At 31.8% G+C, this 15208-nt stretch overlaps 2 protein-coding genes across 2 annotated transcripts; one reads left to right on the top strand and one right to left on the bottom strand.

Annotated features, from left to right (window-relative positions):
* Positions 1-10225: 10225 nt before the first annotated feature.
* Positions 10226-13365, bottom strand: LOC654978 (queuosine-tRNA galactosyltransferase). Its single transcript, XM_064355367.1, has 8 exons — positions 13268-13365; positions 13012-13219; positions 12674-12961; positions 12561-12629; positions 12346-12509; positions 10943-11095; positions 10421-10700; positions 10226-10364 (listed from the first exon to the last, which is right to left on the bottom strand). The coding sequence occupies exons 2-8, from the start codon at positions 13036-13038 to the stop codon at positions 10284-10286; spliced, it is 1062 nt and encodes a 353-aa protein (XP_064211437.1). The 5' UTR covers positions 13039-13219; positions 13268-13365; the 3' UTR covers positions 10226-10283.
* Positions 13366-13479: 114 nt separating this feature from the next.
* LOC655043 (ADP-ribosylation factor-like protein 13B) lies at positions 13480-15110 on the top strand. Its single transcript, XM_008193060.3, has 3 exons — positions 13480-13640; positions 13689-13893; positions 13941-15110. Exons 1-3 carry the CDS (start codon positions 13603-13605, stop codon positions 14931-14933), a joined length of 1236 nt encoding a protein of 411 aa, XP_008191282.2. The 5' UTR covers positions 13480-13602; the 3' UTR covers positions 14934-15110.
* Positions 15111-15208: the final 98 nt, after the last annotated feature.

The following is a 15208-nucleotide window of genomic DNA, read 5'->3' as shown; positions in this document are numbered from 1 at the left end:
TATGTAGTAAACTTAATACACATTAACACCCCCTTTATTAACGATTAAACGCCCTTTTTCATCAAAATGTTCAACACGAAAAGTTAATTTTTGCCCTTTATACATTTCAATAAATCACACTGAAGTTTATGTCGTTGACTCAAAGGAAGATTTATATGCCCATAACATATTCAATAATAATTAATAACGCTCTAAAAGAGCAGAAATGGACATAAAATCCATAAAAATGAAAGATTTGACATTTCCAATTCATAACATAACCCTACTTTTAAAACCGAATTTTCTGGAGACCCAAAATTAACACAATTTGTGGGTAGCGACACCACTAATTTTTATACCAAAATTTCACATCACTGGCTCGTTTTCACAAATAAAAAGAGGAAACTAGTGAAAATAATGAATAAGAGTTTTGCAAAATGCTTTTATAGAAAAGTTGTTGTACTTTGTTTTATTATGTGGTAAACTTAACACACTTTAACATGCCCTTTACAAACGATTAAACGCCCTTTTTCATCAAAATGTTCAACACGAAAAGTTCATTTTTGCCCTTTATACATTTCAATAAATCACACAAAAGTTTATGTCGTTGACTCAAAAGTGGATCTATCTGCCCATAACATATTCAATAATAACTAATAACGCTTTAAAAGAGCAGAAAAGCACACAAAATCCATTAAAGTTAAAATTTAACACTTCAGAAGAGAGCATAACCCTACTTTCTGAACTTTTGTCTCTATTTGGCAATAGCACACAAATTTTTGATGCAAGGTACATATTTCTGCCCTAAATATTCTATCATAACGCTCTGAAAGGGCAGAAATGGAGACAAAATTCATAAAAGCGTAAATTTTGACATTTCCAGGTAACAACTTAACCCTACTTTTCGAACCTACCAAATTTTCAACAAAACAAACCAAACAAACGATTTGAGGCTATACGCATTGCGATACCATTAATTTTTGCACCAAAATTTCACATTGACAGTTTCTGTTTAAATAAAAACATGCATTTTTATTTTTCCATTCACTTCTTGCGAAATTTTTATAATTTTAGACGTTTATAGTTAAAAACATTTGTTATAATGAATTTTTCTAGATCAATACTGTCCTATTTTGAATAATTCGGTGTATGAATGTTTCTAAATTTGAGGATTGTGCCAGTGAATATTTCTGGTGATGCCTTGTTTTAGATATGCCATGACGTCACATCCGTGACGTGTCCCGAGGTTAGGTGTGCGGCGCAGGCGGCGAGGGCGGAGCAGTCGACAGCGAGCAGTGGCACGGGTCACATCGGGAGCGCGAGAGGCGGTTTATTTAAATTATTGTGCCGTTTCGTTTAATTTATGCAGTTTGTTACTTGCCGTTGTCGCGAACGGACGTGTGCTCAAGCAAATCTAAATTTTCCGGTTTAAATTTTAAATTCGGTGATCGCGGTTAGTGTTTGTGTGTGTTAGTGCCAATGGAATAGACTTCAAGAAGGAAACAACAATCCGGATTAAAGGGTAAGTTTGCAGTGATTTATTTTTAGAAAATTAAATCAAATCTGTGTTATTTTCAACTAGTTATTTAAGGGCACATTGTTTTAATTTCGTTGTTTCTTCTATTGCAGTAGGTTCGTTTAAGAAGAAGATGACATCGGAACAGAAGACAAAGGTCAGTGCATTTTTTTTTTCATTTGCGGTTAATTTATTTTCATTGTCTTGCTACAAACGGTAGCAGACGTGCGTTTTAATTTTTTAAATGCGGTGTTGAAAAGTCATAGTTTGAGTGACCCATTTTAAATTCAGTTACTATAACTAAACAAAACACTCAAATAATTTATCGTCGCGTACTGATTTCGTCTTTAATTTCAATCGATAAAGTCACTTGCTCAAAATTTAATGCAAATAAAGCTTTTTTGGCGTTGTTTTTAATTTGTTTTAATGCTACAAACGGTAGCCAACGCGGAAGCGATATGAAGGTAGGTCCATTTTATTGCTGTGTCGTATTTATTTCACAAACCAATAGTTTCATAAAATTTAATTGCAATTTAAATCTTGTGTACACCAGCTCTAAAAGCGGTGTTGAAAAGTCATAGTTTGAGTGACACATTTTAAATTCAGTAACTATAACTAAACAAAACACTCAAATAATTTATCATCGCGTACTGATTTTGTCTTTAATTTCAATCGATAAAGTCACTTGCTCAAAATTTAATGCAAATAAAGCTTTTTTGGCGTTGTTTTTAATTTTTTTAATGCTACAAACGGTAGCCAACGTGGAAGCGATATGAAGGTAGGTCCATTTTATTGCTGTGTCGTATTTTTTATTTCACAAACCAATATTTCCTTAAAATTTAATTGCAATTAAAATGTTGTGTACACCAGCTCTAAATGCGGTGTTGAAAAGTCTTAGTTTGAGTGACACATTTTAAATTCAGTAACAATAACTAAACAAAACACTCAAATAATTTATCGTCGCGTACTGATTTCGTCTTTAATTTCAATCGATAAAGTCACTTGCTCAAAATTTAATGCAAATAAAGCTTTTTTTGGCGTTGTTTTAAATTTTTTTTAATGCTACAAACGGTAGCCAACGTGGAAGCGATATGAAGGTAGGTCCATTTTATTGCTGTGTCGTATTTTTTTATTTCAATGCGGTGTTGAAAAGTCATAGTTTGAGTGATACATTTTAAATTCAGTAACTATAAATAAAACAAAACACTCAAATAATTTATCGTCGCGTACTGATTTTGCCTTTAATTTCAATCGTTAAAGTCACTTGCTCAAACTTTAATGCAAATAAAGCTTTTTTTGGCGTTGTTTTAATTTTTTTTTAATGCTACAAACGGTAGCCAACGCGGAAGCGATATGAAGGTAGGTGCATTTTATTGCTGTGTCGTATTTATTTCACAAACCAATAATTTCATAAAATTTAATTGCAATTCAAATCTTGCGTACACCGGCTCTAAATGCGGTGTTGAAAAGTCATAGTTTGAGTGATACATTTTAAATTCAGTAACTATAAATAAAACAAAACACTCAAATAATTTATCATCGCGTACTGATTTTGCCTATAATTTCAATCGTTAAAGTCACTTGCTCAAACTTTAATGCAAATAAAGCTTTTTTTGGCGTTGTTTTAATTTTTTTTAATGCTACAAACGGTAGCCAACGCGGAAGCGATATGAAGGTAGGTCCATTTTATTGCTGTGTCGTATTTTTTTATTTCACAAACCAATATTTCCTTAAAATTTAATTGCAATTCAAATCTTGTGTACACCAGCTCTAAATGCGGTGTTGAAAAGTCATAGTTTGAGTGATACATTTTAAATTCAGTAACTATAAATAAAACAAAATACTCAAATAATTTATCGTCGCGTACTGATTTCGTCTTTAATTTCAATCGATAAAGTCACTGGCTCAAAATTTAATGCAAATAAAGCTTTTTTTGGCGTTGTTTTTAATTTTTTTTTATGCTACAAACGGTAGCCAACGTGGAAGCGATATGAAGGTAGGTCCATTTTATTGCTGTGTCGTATTTTTTTATTTCACAAACCAATATTTCCTTAAAATTTAATTGCAATTAAAATCTTGCGTACACCGGCTCTAAATGAGATGTTGAAAAGTCATAGTTTGAGTGATACATTTTAAATTCAGTAACTATAAATAAAACAAAATACTCAAATAATTTATCGTCGCGTACTGATTTCGTCTTTAATTTCAATCGATAAAGTCACTGGCTCAAAATTTAATGCAAATAAAGCTTTTTTTGGCGTTGTTTTAAATTTTTTTAATGCTACAAACGGTAGCCAACGCGGAAGCGATATGAAGGTAGGTCCATTTTATTGCTGTGTCGTATTTTTTTATTTCACAAACCAATATTTCCTTAAAATTTAATTGCAATTCTAATCTTGCGTACACCGGCTCTAAATGAGATGTTGAAAAGCGATATTTTGAGTGACACATTTTAAATTCAGTAACTATAAATAAAATAAAACACTCAAATAATTTATCGCCACGTACTGATTTTGTCTTTAATTTCAATCGATAAAGTCACTTGCTCAAAATTTAATGCAAATAAAGCTTTTTTTGGCGTTGTTTTAATTTTTTTTAATGCTACAAACGGTAGCCAACGTGGAAGTGATATGAAGGTAGGTCCATTTTATTGCTGTGTCGTATTTATTTCACAAACCAATAATTTCATAAAATTTAATTGCAATTCAAATCTTGCGTACACCGGCTCTAAATGAGGTGTTGAAAAGTCATAGTTTGAGTGACACATTTTAAATTCAGTAACTATAAATAAAACAAAATACTCAAATAATTTATCGTCGCGTACTGATTTCGTCTTTAATTTCAATCGATAAAGTCACTGGCTCAAAATTTAATGCAAATAAAGCTTTTTTTGGCGTTGTTTTAAATTTTTTTAATGCTACAAACGGTAGCCAACGCGGAAGCGATATGAAGGTAGGTCCATTTTATTGCTGTGTCGTATTTTTTTATTTCACAAACCAATATTTCCTTAAAATTTAATTGCAATTCAAATCTTGTGTACACCAGCTCTAAATGCGGTGTTGAAAAGTCATAGTTTGAGTGATACATTTTAAATTCAGTAACTATAAATAAAACAAAATACTCAAATAATTTATCGTCGCGTACTGATTTCGTCTTTAATTTCAATCGATAAAGTCACTGGCTCAAAATTTAATGCAAATAAAGCTTTTTTTGGCGTTGTTTTAAATTTTTTTAATGCTACAAACGGTAGCCAACGCGGAAGCGATATGAAGGTAGGTCCATTTTATTGCTGTGTCGTATTTTTTTATTTCACAAACCAATATTTCCTTAAAATTTAATTGCAATTCTAATCTTGCGTACACCGGCTCTAAATGAGATGTTGAAAAGCGATATTTTGAGTGACACATTTTAAATTCAGTAACTATAAATAAAATAAAACACTCAAATAATTTATCGCCACGTACTGATTTTGTCTTTAATTTCAATCGATAAAGTCACTTGCTCAAAATTTAATGCAAATAAAGCTTTTTTTGGCGTCGTTTTAAATTTTTTTAATACTACAAACGGTAGCCAACGTGGAAGCGATATGAAGGTAGGTCCATTTTATTGCTGTGTCGTATTTATTTCACAAACCAATAATTTCATAAAATTTAATTGCAATTATAATCTTGCGTACACCGGCTCTAAATGAGATGTTGAAAAGCGATATTTTGAGTGACACATTTTAAATTCAGTAACTATAACTAAACAAAACACTCAAATAATTTGTCGTCGCGTACTGATTTCGTCTTTAATTTCAATCGATAGTCATTTCCTCAAAATTTAATGCAAATAAAGCTTTTTTTGGCGTCGTTTTAAATTTTTTTAATACTACAAACGGTAGCCAACGTGGAAGCGATATGAAGGTAGGTCCATTTTATTGCTGTGTCGTATTTTTTTATTTCACAAACCAACATTTCCTTAAAATTTAATTGCAATTATAATCTTGCGTACACCGGCTCTAAATGAGATGTTGAAAAGCGATATTTTGAGTGACACATTTTAAATTCAGTAACTATAAATAAAATAAAACACTCAAATAATTTATCGCCACGTACTGATTTTGTCTTTAATTTCAATCGATAAAGTCACTTGCTCAAAATTTAATGCAAATAAAGCTTTTTTTGGCGTTGTTTTTAATTTTTTTTAATGCTACAAACGGTAGCCAACGTGGAAGCGATATGAAGGTAGGTCCATTTTATTGCTGTGTCGTATTTATTTCACAAACCAATAATTTCATAAAATTTAATTGCAATTCAAATCTTGCGTACACCGTCTCTAAATGAGGTGTTGAAAAGTCATAGTTTGAGTGACACATTTTAAATTCAGTAACTATAAATAAAACAAAATACTCAAATAATTTATCGTCGCGTACTGATTTCGTCTTTAATTTCAATCGATAAAGTCACTGGCTCAAAATTTAATGCAAATAAAGCTTTTTTTGGCGTTGTTTTAAATTTTTTTAATGCTACAAACGGTAGCCAACGCGGAAGCGATATGAAGGTAGGTCCATTTTATTGCTGTGTCGTATTTTTTTATTTCACAAACCAATATTTCCTTAAAATTTAATTGCAATTCAAATCTTGTGTACACCAGCTCTAAATGCGGTGTTGAAAAGTCATAGTTTGAGTGATACATTTTAAATTCAGTAACTATAAATAAAACAAAATACTCAAATAATTTATCGTCGCGTACTGATTTCGTCTTTAATTTCAATCGATAAAGTCACTGGCTCAAAATTTAATGCAAATAAAGCTTTTTTTGGCGTTGTTTTTAATTTTTTTTAATGCTACAAACGGTAGCCAACGTGGAAGCGATATGAAGGTAGGTCCATTTTATTGCTGTGTCGTATTTATTTCACAAACCAATAATTTCATAAAATTTAATTGCAATTCAAATCTTGCGTACACCGTCTCTAAATGAGGTGTTGAAAAGTCATAGTTTGAGTGACACATTTTAAATTCAGTAACTATAAATAAAACAAAATACTCAAATAATTTATCGTCGCGTACAGATTTCGTCTTTAATTTCAATCGATAAAGTCACTGGCTCAAAATTTAATGCAAATAAAGCTTTTTTTGGCGTTGTTTTAAATTTTTTTAATGCTACAAACGGTAGCCAACGCGGAAGCGATATGAAGGTAGGTCCATTTTATTGCTGTGTCGTATTTTTTTATTTCACAAACCAATATTTCCTTAAAATTTAATTGCAATTATAATCTTGCGTACACCGGCTCTAAATGAGATGTTGAAAAGCGATATTTTGAGTGACACATTTTAAATTCAGTAACTATAAATAAAATAAAACACTCAAATAATTTATCGCCCCGTACTGATTTTGTCTTTAATTTCAATCGATAAAGTCACTTGCTCAAAATTTAATGCAAATAAAGCTTTTTTTGGCGTTGTTTTAATTTTTTTTAATGCTACAAACGGTAGCCAACGTGGAAGCGATATGAAGGTAGGTCCATTTTATTGCTGTGTCGTATTTATTTCACAAACCAATAATTTCATAAAATTTAATTGCAATTCAAATCTTGCGTACACCGGCTCTAAATGAGGTGTTGAAAAGTCATAGTTTGAGTGACACATTTTAAATTCAGTAACTATAAATAAAACAAAATACTCAAATAATTTATCGTCGCGTACTGATTTCGTCTTTAATTTCAATCGATAAAGTCACTGGCTCAAAATTTAATGCAAATAAAGATTTTTTTGGCGTTGTTTTAAATTTTTTTAATGCTACAAACGGTAGTCAACGCGGAAGCGATATGAAGGTAGGTCCATTTTATTGCTGTGTCGTATTTTTTTATTTCACAAACCAATATTTCCTTAAAATTTAATTGCAATTCTAATCTTGCGTACACCGGCTCTAAATGAGATGTTGAAAAGCGATATTTTGAGTGACACATTTTAAATTCAGTAACTATAAATAAAATAAAACACTCAAATAATTTATCGCCACGTACTGATTTTGTCTTTAATTTCAATCGATAATGTCACTTGCTCAAAATTTAATGCAAATAAAGCTTTTTTTGGCGACGTTTTAAATTTTTTTAATACTACAAACGGTAGCCAACGTGGAAGCGATATGAAGGTAGGTCCATTTTATTACTGTGTCGTATTTTTTTATTTCACAAACCAATATTTCCTTAAAATTTAATTGCAATTATAATCTTGCGTACACCGGCTCTAAATGAGATGTTGAAAAGCGATATTTTGAGTGACACATTTTAAATTCAGTAACTATAAATAAAATAAAACACTCAAATAATTTATCGCCACGTACTGATTTTGTCTTTAATTTCAATCGATAAAGTCACTTGCTCAAAATTTAATGCAAATAAAGCTTTTTTTGGCGTTGTTTTAATTTTTTTTAATGCTACAAACGGTAGCCAACGTGGAAGCGATATGAAGGTAGGTCCATTTTATTGCTGTGTCGTATTTATTTCACAAACCAATAATTTCATAAAATTTAATTGCAATTCAAATCTTGCGTACACCGGCTCTAAATGAGGTGTTGAAAAGTCATAGTTTGAGTGACACATTTTAAATTCAGTAACTATAAATAAAACAAAATACTCAAATAATTTATCGTCGCGTACTGATTTCGTCTTTAATTTCAATCGATAAAGTCACTGGCTCAAAATTTAATGCAAATAAAGATTTTTTTGGCGTTGTTTTTAATTTTTTTTAATGCTACAAACGGTAGCCAACGTGGAAGCGATATGAAGGTAGGTCCATTTTATTGCTGTGTCGTATTTATTTCACAAACCAATAATTTCATAAAATTTAATTGCAATTCAAATCTTGCGTACACCGGCTCTAAATGAGGTGTTGAAAAGTCATAGTTTGAGTGACACATTTTAAATTCAGTAACTATAAATAAAACAAAATACTCAAATAATTTATCGTCGCGTACTGATTTCGTCTTTAATTTCAATCGATAAAGTCACTGGCTCAAAATTTAATGCAAATAAAGCTTTTTTTGGCGTTGTTTTTAATTTTTTTTAATGCTACAAACGGTAGCCAACGTGGAAGCGATATGAAGGTAGGTCCATTTTATTGCTGTGTCGTATTTATTTCACAAACCAATAATTTCATAAAATTTAATTGCAATTCAAATCTTGCGTACACCGGCTCTAAATGAGGTGTTGAAAAGTCATAGTTTGAGTGACACATTTTAAATTCAGTAACTATAAATAAAACAAAATACTCAAATAATTTATCGTCGCGTACTGATTTCGTCTTTAATTTCAATCGATAGTCATTTCCTCAAAATTTAATGCAAATCAAACTTTTTTATTGGTTTTGTTTTTATTTTTTTTAATGCTACAAACAGTAGCCAACGCAGAAGCCATATGAAGGTAGATGCATTTATCTACTGAGGTGTTGAAATTAATAATTTGAGTGCTACATATTGAAACGTATATATATATTCTTTATTTTGTTTAATATTGATAAAATGTCGCTTGTTGTAACATCCAAATAAAGATTGTTTATTGGTGTTGTTTTTATTTTTTTTAATGTCTTGCTACAAACAGTAGCCAACGCAGAAGCGATACGAAGGTACGTGCATTTTATTTTAGTGTTGCATTTTTTTATTTCACAAACCAATAATTCCTTTATTCCCTTTTATTTTCTAATAATCATTGTTTACCTCATCCTTACATCCTTTTCTCCTGGCAAGAATGCTCTAAACCTCCACGTGGTTCTTGCTGGACAAATTACTTAGTAATTTGACGAATTAGAGCAATCCATAATTGCAATAAGTATTGCTGTTTGTTTTTTACAGCCGTAAAACTATGTTAAAACACCTTTTGTATTCTCATACTGCGGAGAGCATATGAAATGTAGGTTTGTCAAAGATGTAACGTAAAGAACAATTTATTTGATATTTAAAAGCTTTTAAATGCTTATTTTAAAAAAAGAAGAGCTTAATGTCCTGAAAAAGTAAAGAAAATTGAAGGATATAAAGAGGGTGAAAAAGAAAGTTTGCGGAATCTGGAAATCTTAAAGAATCTTTAAAAATTCATTAAGGTCCCAAAGGGTGTTTGTACGAACATGATTTTTTCACAGTCGAAGGCCATAAAAGAATTTACCTTCTGACAATAGTTCATGAAATTCGTAATTCAACACTCTTTGACCAAGATATTGTACAATTTTTTCCACAAGAAACTGACGAAAATGTAAAATAATCATGAATGAGACAGACAATAATTAAATAAGATTATCTGGTTCTACAGCATTTGACGAAGAAATTGAAAATGTGCCAATAAGAAAAATTCAGTATTTTACAATGTTTTTTAAAGATATTTTTAGGAACAAATTAATAAAGCAAAAAAATTGTTGTCATGAATGAGCTGCTACCAATTTTTGGAAAGTCAAAAAAATTGAGATTATCAACACCGAAAGTGCAAACGCATTTGCCATTAAAATAGCACAATTTGAACTGGATTTTCTTAAAACGATGATATACCGAGTTTTTAAAAGAACTTTAAGAACACTTCTACAATGAACACTTCTAAAGAACAAGCTTTAGTTCATTTTAGGTTTGACAAAGAAATATCAAACAAAAATGAAATGAACACGAGGAAAAAATGAGTACTGTTTTTGTTCGTTTTTGTGTTATTTGTAATTAAATTTAAAATTTGTGGTGTGTGTGGAACAGAAGAGATAACAAATTTAAAAGTGTAATAAATCCAAGGTTTATTTTTTCTTAGTACAAATACAAATACATTTTCATTCACTCAGCTAAATAAAACGTAATCAATATTTTCTGTTAAGTGTAATGATGATAAGTTGTTTTCAAATTCTCCGTTTGTAAGATTCTACAAAAAATTTACAAATCAATTCACGTTTTTTTCTCATAATAATAATTACTTACAATTTTTACACAAATCACAAAAGGCGGTTCAGCGTTTTTAAAATGTACAATATCGACGGATCTTCCACTCTTTCTTGTATCACTGTTAAAAGGTGTATAAGTTTTGCCAACTTTCTTTATATCAACGTCGCACAAAGCTATGACTTTTTTCAGCGAGTCCTCTGATAATGAGTTGTACAACTTTCGACCTTGTTTACCAGCATTCCAGATTGTAAATTTCTGCCAGTTGCGGAGAACCACATTTTCCAGTCTCTCTAGTCTGAGCCTCCAAATTGTGTCCCTGAAATCACATATTAATTAAAGTCTAACACCATCTAACACTGACATTTTTTGTTTCATGTGAATCTTTGAAGAGGACAGCTGGACTAATTTACAGTTTACAAAAATTTTAATCAAAATCCTATTAATCACAAGAAAAAAAGTGAACGCAATTCAACTTTTACATGCATCTAAATAAAAATAGAAGTTAAACATTTTTTTGAGATTTTGATAGTTTTTTTAAATCTGTAAAAATATACTTACTCCATGACTGAAAATGTAGTCGCACTGGGATGGTAGGTGTAGACCAATAAGCACTTATTGACTCTGTACACTTTTCCTCCTAAATCTAAGTGTTTGTAGAAAAATATTAAATCTTCAGGAGTACCTTTTCCTTCTTCTGAAAAACCTCCAATTCTGGAATAAATATCAAGCAACATAATTTAACACAGAAACTTAATTTGTGACCTATTTGACCCCAAAAATGTAAGGAAGCGGTTGCCATTTTTTAAAAAACTTTGAAAAGAATGCCAACATCGCAGATGCATTTTTAGGCTGAAATAAGTAACAAATTTACACTTTCTGTATCAAATAAGTTTAATAAAATGTAATTTTATTCCGGCAAGCGCCCGAAAACTGGGCACAAATATACAAAAAGGACAAGAGCTAGAATAACCTTTTTTTTACTTTTTCAGTTTTAGCAGTTATTAAATTATATTACCTTTATACAATTAATAGCTGACTTTTATTAGAGGAAAACTGAGTGTAATAAATAGAACCATTGCACAAATGTGTGTCTATAAACTACGAGTAAAATATTTAGGAGGAATGGAACTAAATTTCAAGTCTAATTGCACTTAAAAATATCTTTACGAGTACCTAAAATGTTATTCTGGGTTATGAAGCATTAAATTTGTTCAAAAATATATAAAGATGAGCAATATGAGCAGCCATAAAAATAAAAATACTAAAAAATCGTTTTAACTATTAATGCAATAAGAATATTGAACTAAGAATGCAACATATTACATTCAAAAATTTTTGTTAAAATTAATAACAAATTTAATTTTGGAAAATAATAATTTCAAACGAACATTAAAATTTAACAGTTGGTAGACTGATGTAGAGTTGTTTATTGTTTTATAAAAATAACAAAAGTCAATGTGCTTTTCTCCGTTTAAGTCGAGCCCCTGTTATAACAAAATGAGTGATTGTGAAAGTGATTACGACACTGAAAAGACTGCAAAAATTTCGGAAAAGAAGAAACAATAAAAGAGAAAAATTTATAAAACACAATCCAAAAATAAGTAAATATTGTATTATATTATTAATTGTATTATATTTACCACAAATAAATAAAAAATATGTCGGAATTGTTGAAGTATTTTTGTAAATAATTTTATTATAATTTAAATTAATAAACAAAGTTCCACATCCAATAATTGTTTCCCAAAAATTAAATAAAAATTTTGTCTGAGAATTTTTTATTTTTAAGTACTAGTGCTCAAGTGTCACACTGGTGTACTAGACTGACAATCAAAAATTAAAAAGAATTCTGTAAAACGTAACAGTTAACCGAATATACTATTTTAGAGTGCAAATTTTACTTGGGCCACCCTTATTGAGTTGTTAATGATATTAAAATAGGATATTAATTGTTGAATTACTTTTCAAATACTGAGCGATGACAGAACCAAGTGGGCATGATTACGGTAGGACCATGTGATGTATAAACCTGAATATGAAGTTTTTCATCTGGTAGGGAATTTGCCCATTGTGTGTAACGACTTGTGGAGTTTTCAGGAACTCGCTTGAATTGTGATCCAATAATCTTCAAATTTTGCGTAAAAAAATAAAAAATACACACAATAAAAACACTTACCGTGTCATGAGGTAAATTTCTAGCTTTCTCGTACTGTTCTCTTATCCTGCTAGGTAACATCACATCATCCTGAAGCATACTTTCACTAATTCTCACTATACTATAATACTCACTATATCTTGAAAACACAAATAAGTACCACTGCTGATGCCGACAGCCCTGTTTTTGGAATAACCAACGCCTCTTGGCTTTCCCAAATCATTGTGAAACACTTTTAATGTAATCTTTTTTGTAATAAAAATATCGACCCAATTGTGTAATAAAGCAACTGTACCATCGTCCGAGGCATCGTTACAGACACACACCTCCAAATTCACGTCGTCTGGAAGCTCCTGTTGTAAAATTGCTTTGAAACAAGGGTCAATCCATGGTGCCCCATTGTAAATGGGTACAATAACACTCTGCAACAATCCTCTATCACCAAATGATAAAAGGGCGTAAAACTACGTACAATTAACACATGTGAATGTGAATCCATGATTAAAACACAGAAAAACACGAAAATAACACAGCTGTCACATTTGTTTGGTTATGTTATGAAAACATTCATTCCCATTGGCTGACAACAGGTCACGTGCCACTTTAAACCCCACAATTACAACAAATAATTTTTTTAATGTTTATACATTGCATAATAATTAATAATATAAGAAAAAATCCTTGAATGAAAATGATTTACGTTTAGAACTTCAGTTTATTAATCTTACAATCTCATCCCGCCAAACCCATTGGTGAGCTGACAGGAACGCCACCCACACAATAAACACATCCCTAGGTCATTTAATGAATATTAATATGATTAATGAAATAAAACACCCATATTTCTTTAATATACGTGCTTGGGGCGATTGTAGATAGCAATTAAAATACTTCATAAAAATGTTTAACGAATGTTTTTGCTGTAGGTTGGCCCCGCATGGTGACTTTTATTGTTGTGCTGTTGGTGCCCCCATTTGCCAATCTTTTGTTTACAAATGGCAGCATAAATGTCAAACTTGTGATTTAAATGCATTTAAAATAAAAATGATTTTCTCACGTAGATATGGGCAATATATGCTGTTGTAAAACACGGTTAAAAAGGTAAGTAACTGGGAAATTCGTAATCGCTTGGTATTAATTTAGCCGAAGGAAAATCGTCTTGTTGTTAGTGGGACTGGATAACGCTGGAAAAACTGTTGCTGCGAAAGGCTTAGCGGGTGAATCGGTCGATTCAGTGGTCCCGACTGTCGGCTTCTCTGTTGTTAATTTAAGCTACCACAATTACATCGTCAAAGTGTTTGATTTAGGGGGAGGCCCAAACATTCGCGGAATCTGGCACAAATATTTCGTTGATGTGAGTGTATTTTGAGCGCAAATAACCACCAACTTGCAGATTTGTAGGCCCACGGTGTGATTTTCGTGGTCGATTCGAGCGATATTTTGCGTCTTGATGAGGCAAAGGACGTGCTAAGGGAGCTCCTATCGCACGAGAAAATTGCACGAAAGCCAGTCCTAGTTTTAGCTAATAAACAAGACAACGAAAATGCCTTAGACGAGGTCGATATCATCGAAAAACTGGACTTGGAGCAAATCGTAAACGGGAATGAGTGTCCCACTTTGGTGGAGAGTTGTTCGGCGGTGGAAACACCAGGGAATTTGCGGATCGATCCCGGGATTAAAAAGGGATACGAATGGTTGCTGAGTTACATTGTTAGGAACTACGAGATTTTAAATAAGCGGGTTGAGGAGGACGTTATGCAGCAAATCGCGCTGGAAAACCGGTTAAGAACTGAAAAAATCGAGAAAATCCGGGCGTTGAAAGAAGCCGAGTTGAAGCGAAAACAACAGGATGAAGACGCGATTGAATCCTACTCGAATTACGAGCGGAAAATGAACGGACAATTGCAGGAAGAAGCACAAAATGAGAGTGATGTGAGCGAGACTTCGTCCGATTCTTTCCCTCCAGTTTATCACGTCAAGGAAGATATTTTACTAGAGCGGCCTAAATCAGCCGTTCAGATCATAAGGCAGCAGTTGGAGTTGAATGCGCCTAGTAAAAAGTCGTTCATTTCGCGGGCCTCGAACAAGACAGCCCCCTTGCACCTGTACGGTGTCCAAGTGCCTCGGTCGGCGTCTGCAGAGAGGAAAATCTTCGATGTGCAGCGACGGCACTTAAAATCGGCCGGTGATGCGCCTTTCAGACTCACCGAATTACCTAATGTGCCTATGACAAGTGGTGATGAGTTTCATAACGAAATTTACGATTTGATGAATTTTGATACAACCAGCAATAAAATAGTTGGTGATGTTCATAAGGATAAGACAAACGGGTGGTTTCACAAAACCAAGAATGGTGATATAAACGGAATAAGCGTTGTCAATGTAGATTTGTAGTTTTAGCACAATTGTCTAGTCGTAAGCTTTTAGTCTATTTTTATATGCACTAAGCACGTATTTATATTTGATAAGAGACAAGAATTGTATTTACAAAAGGGACAACCTTTAATTCATAGATTTACGGAAATTGTTATTTATTCAACCGAGCGGAAAAATAAAGTACTGTTTCTAGAATGCGGGTGGTTATCTGTTCAATTCACGATAACGAGTTTTTTTTTAATTCTTGAATGAAGTTAGAAGGTATTTTAACCTTACGAGATCCGTAAAGTCTA

This window comes from Tribolium castaneum, chromosome 1, assembly GCF_031307605.1.
Source record: "Tribolium castaneum strain GA2 chromosome 1, icTriCast1.1, whole genome shotgun sequence".
NCBI classification, from domain to species: Eukaryota; Metazoa; Arthropoda; class Insecta; order Coleoptera; family Tenebrionidae; genus Tribolium; species Tribolium castaneum.
This window is presented reverse-complemented; position numbering and strand designations above follow the sequence as displayed.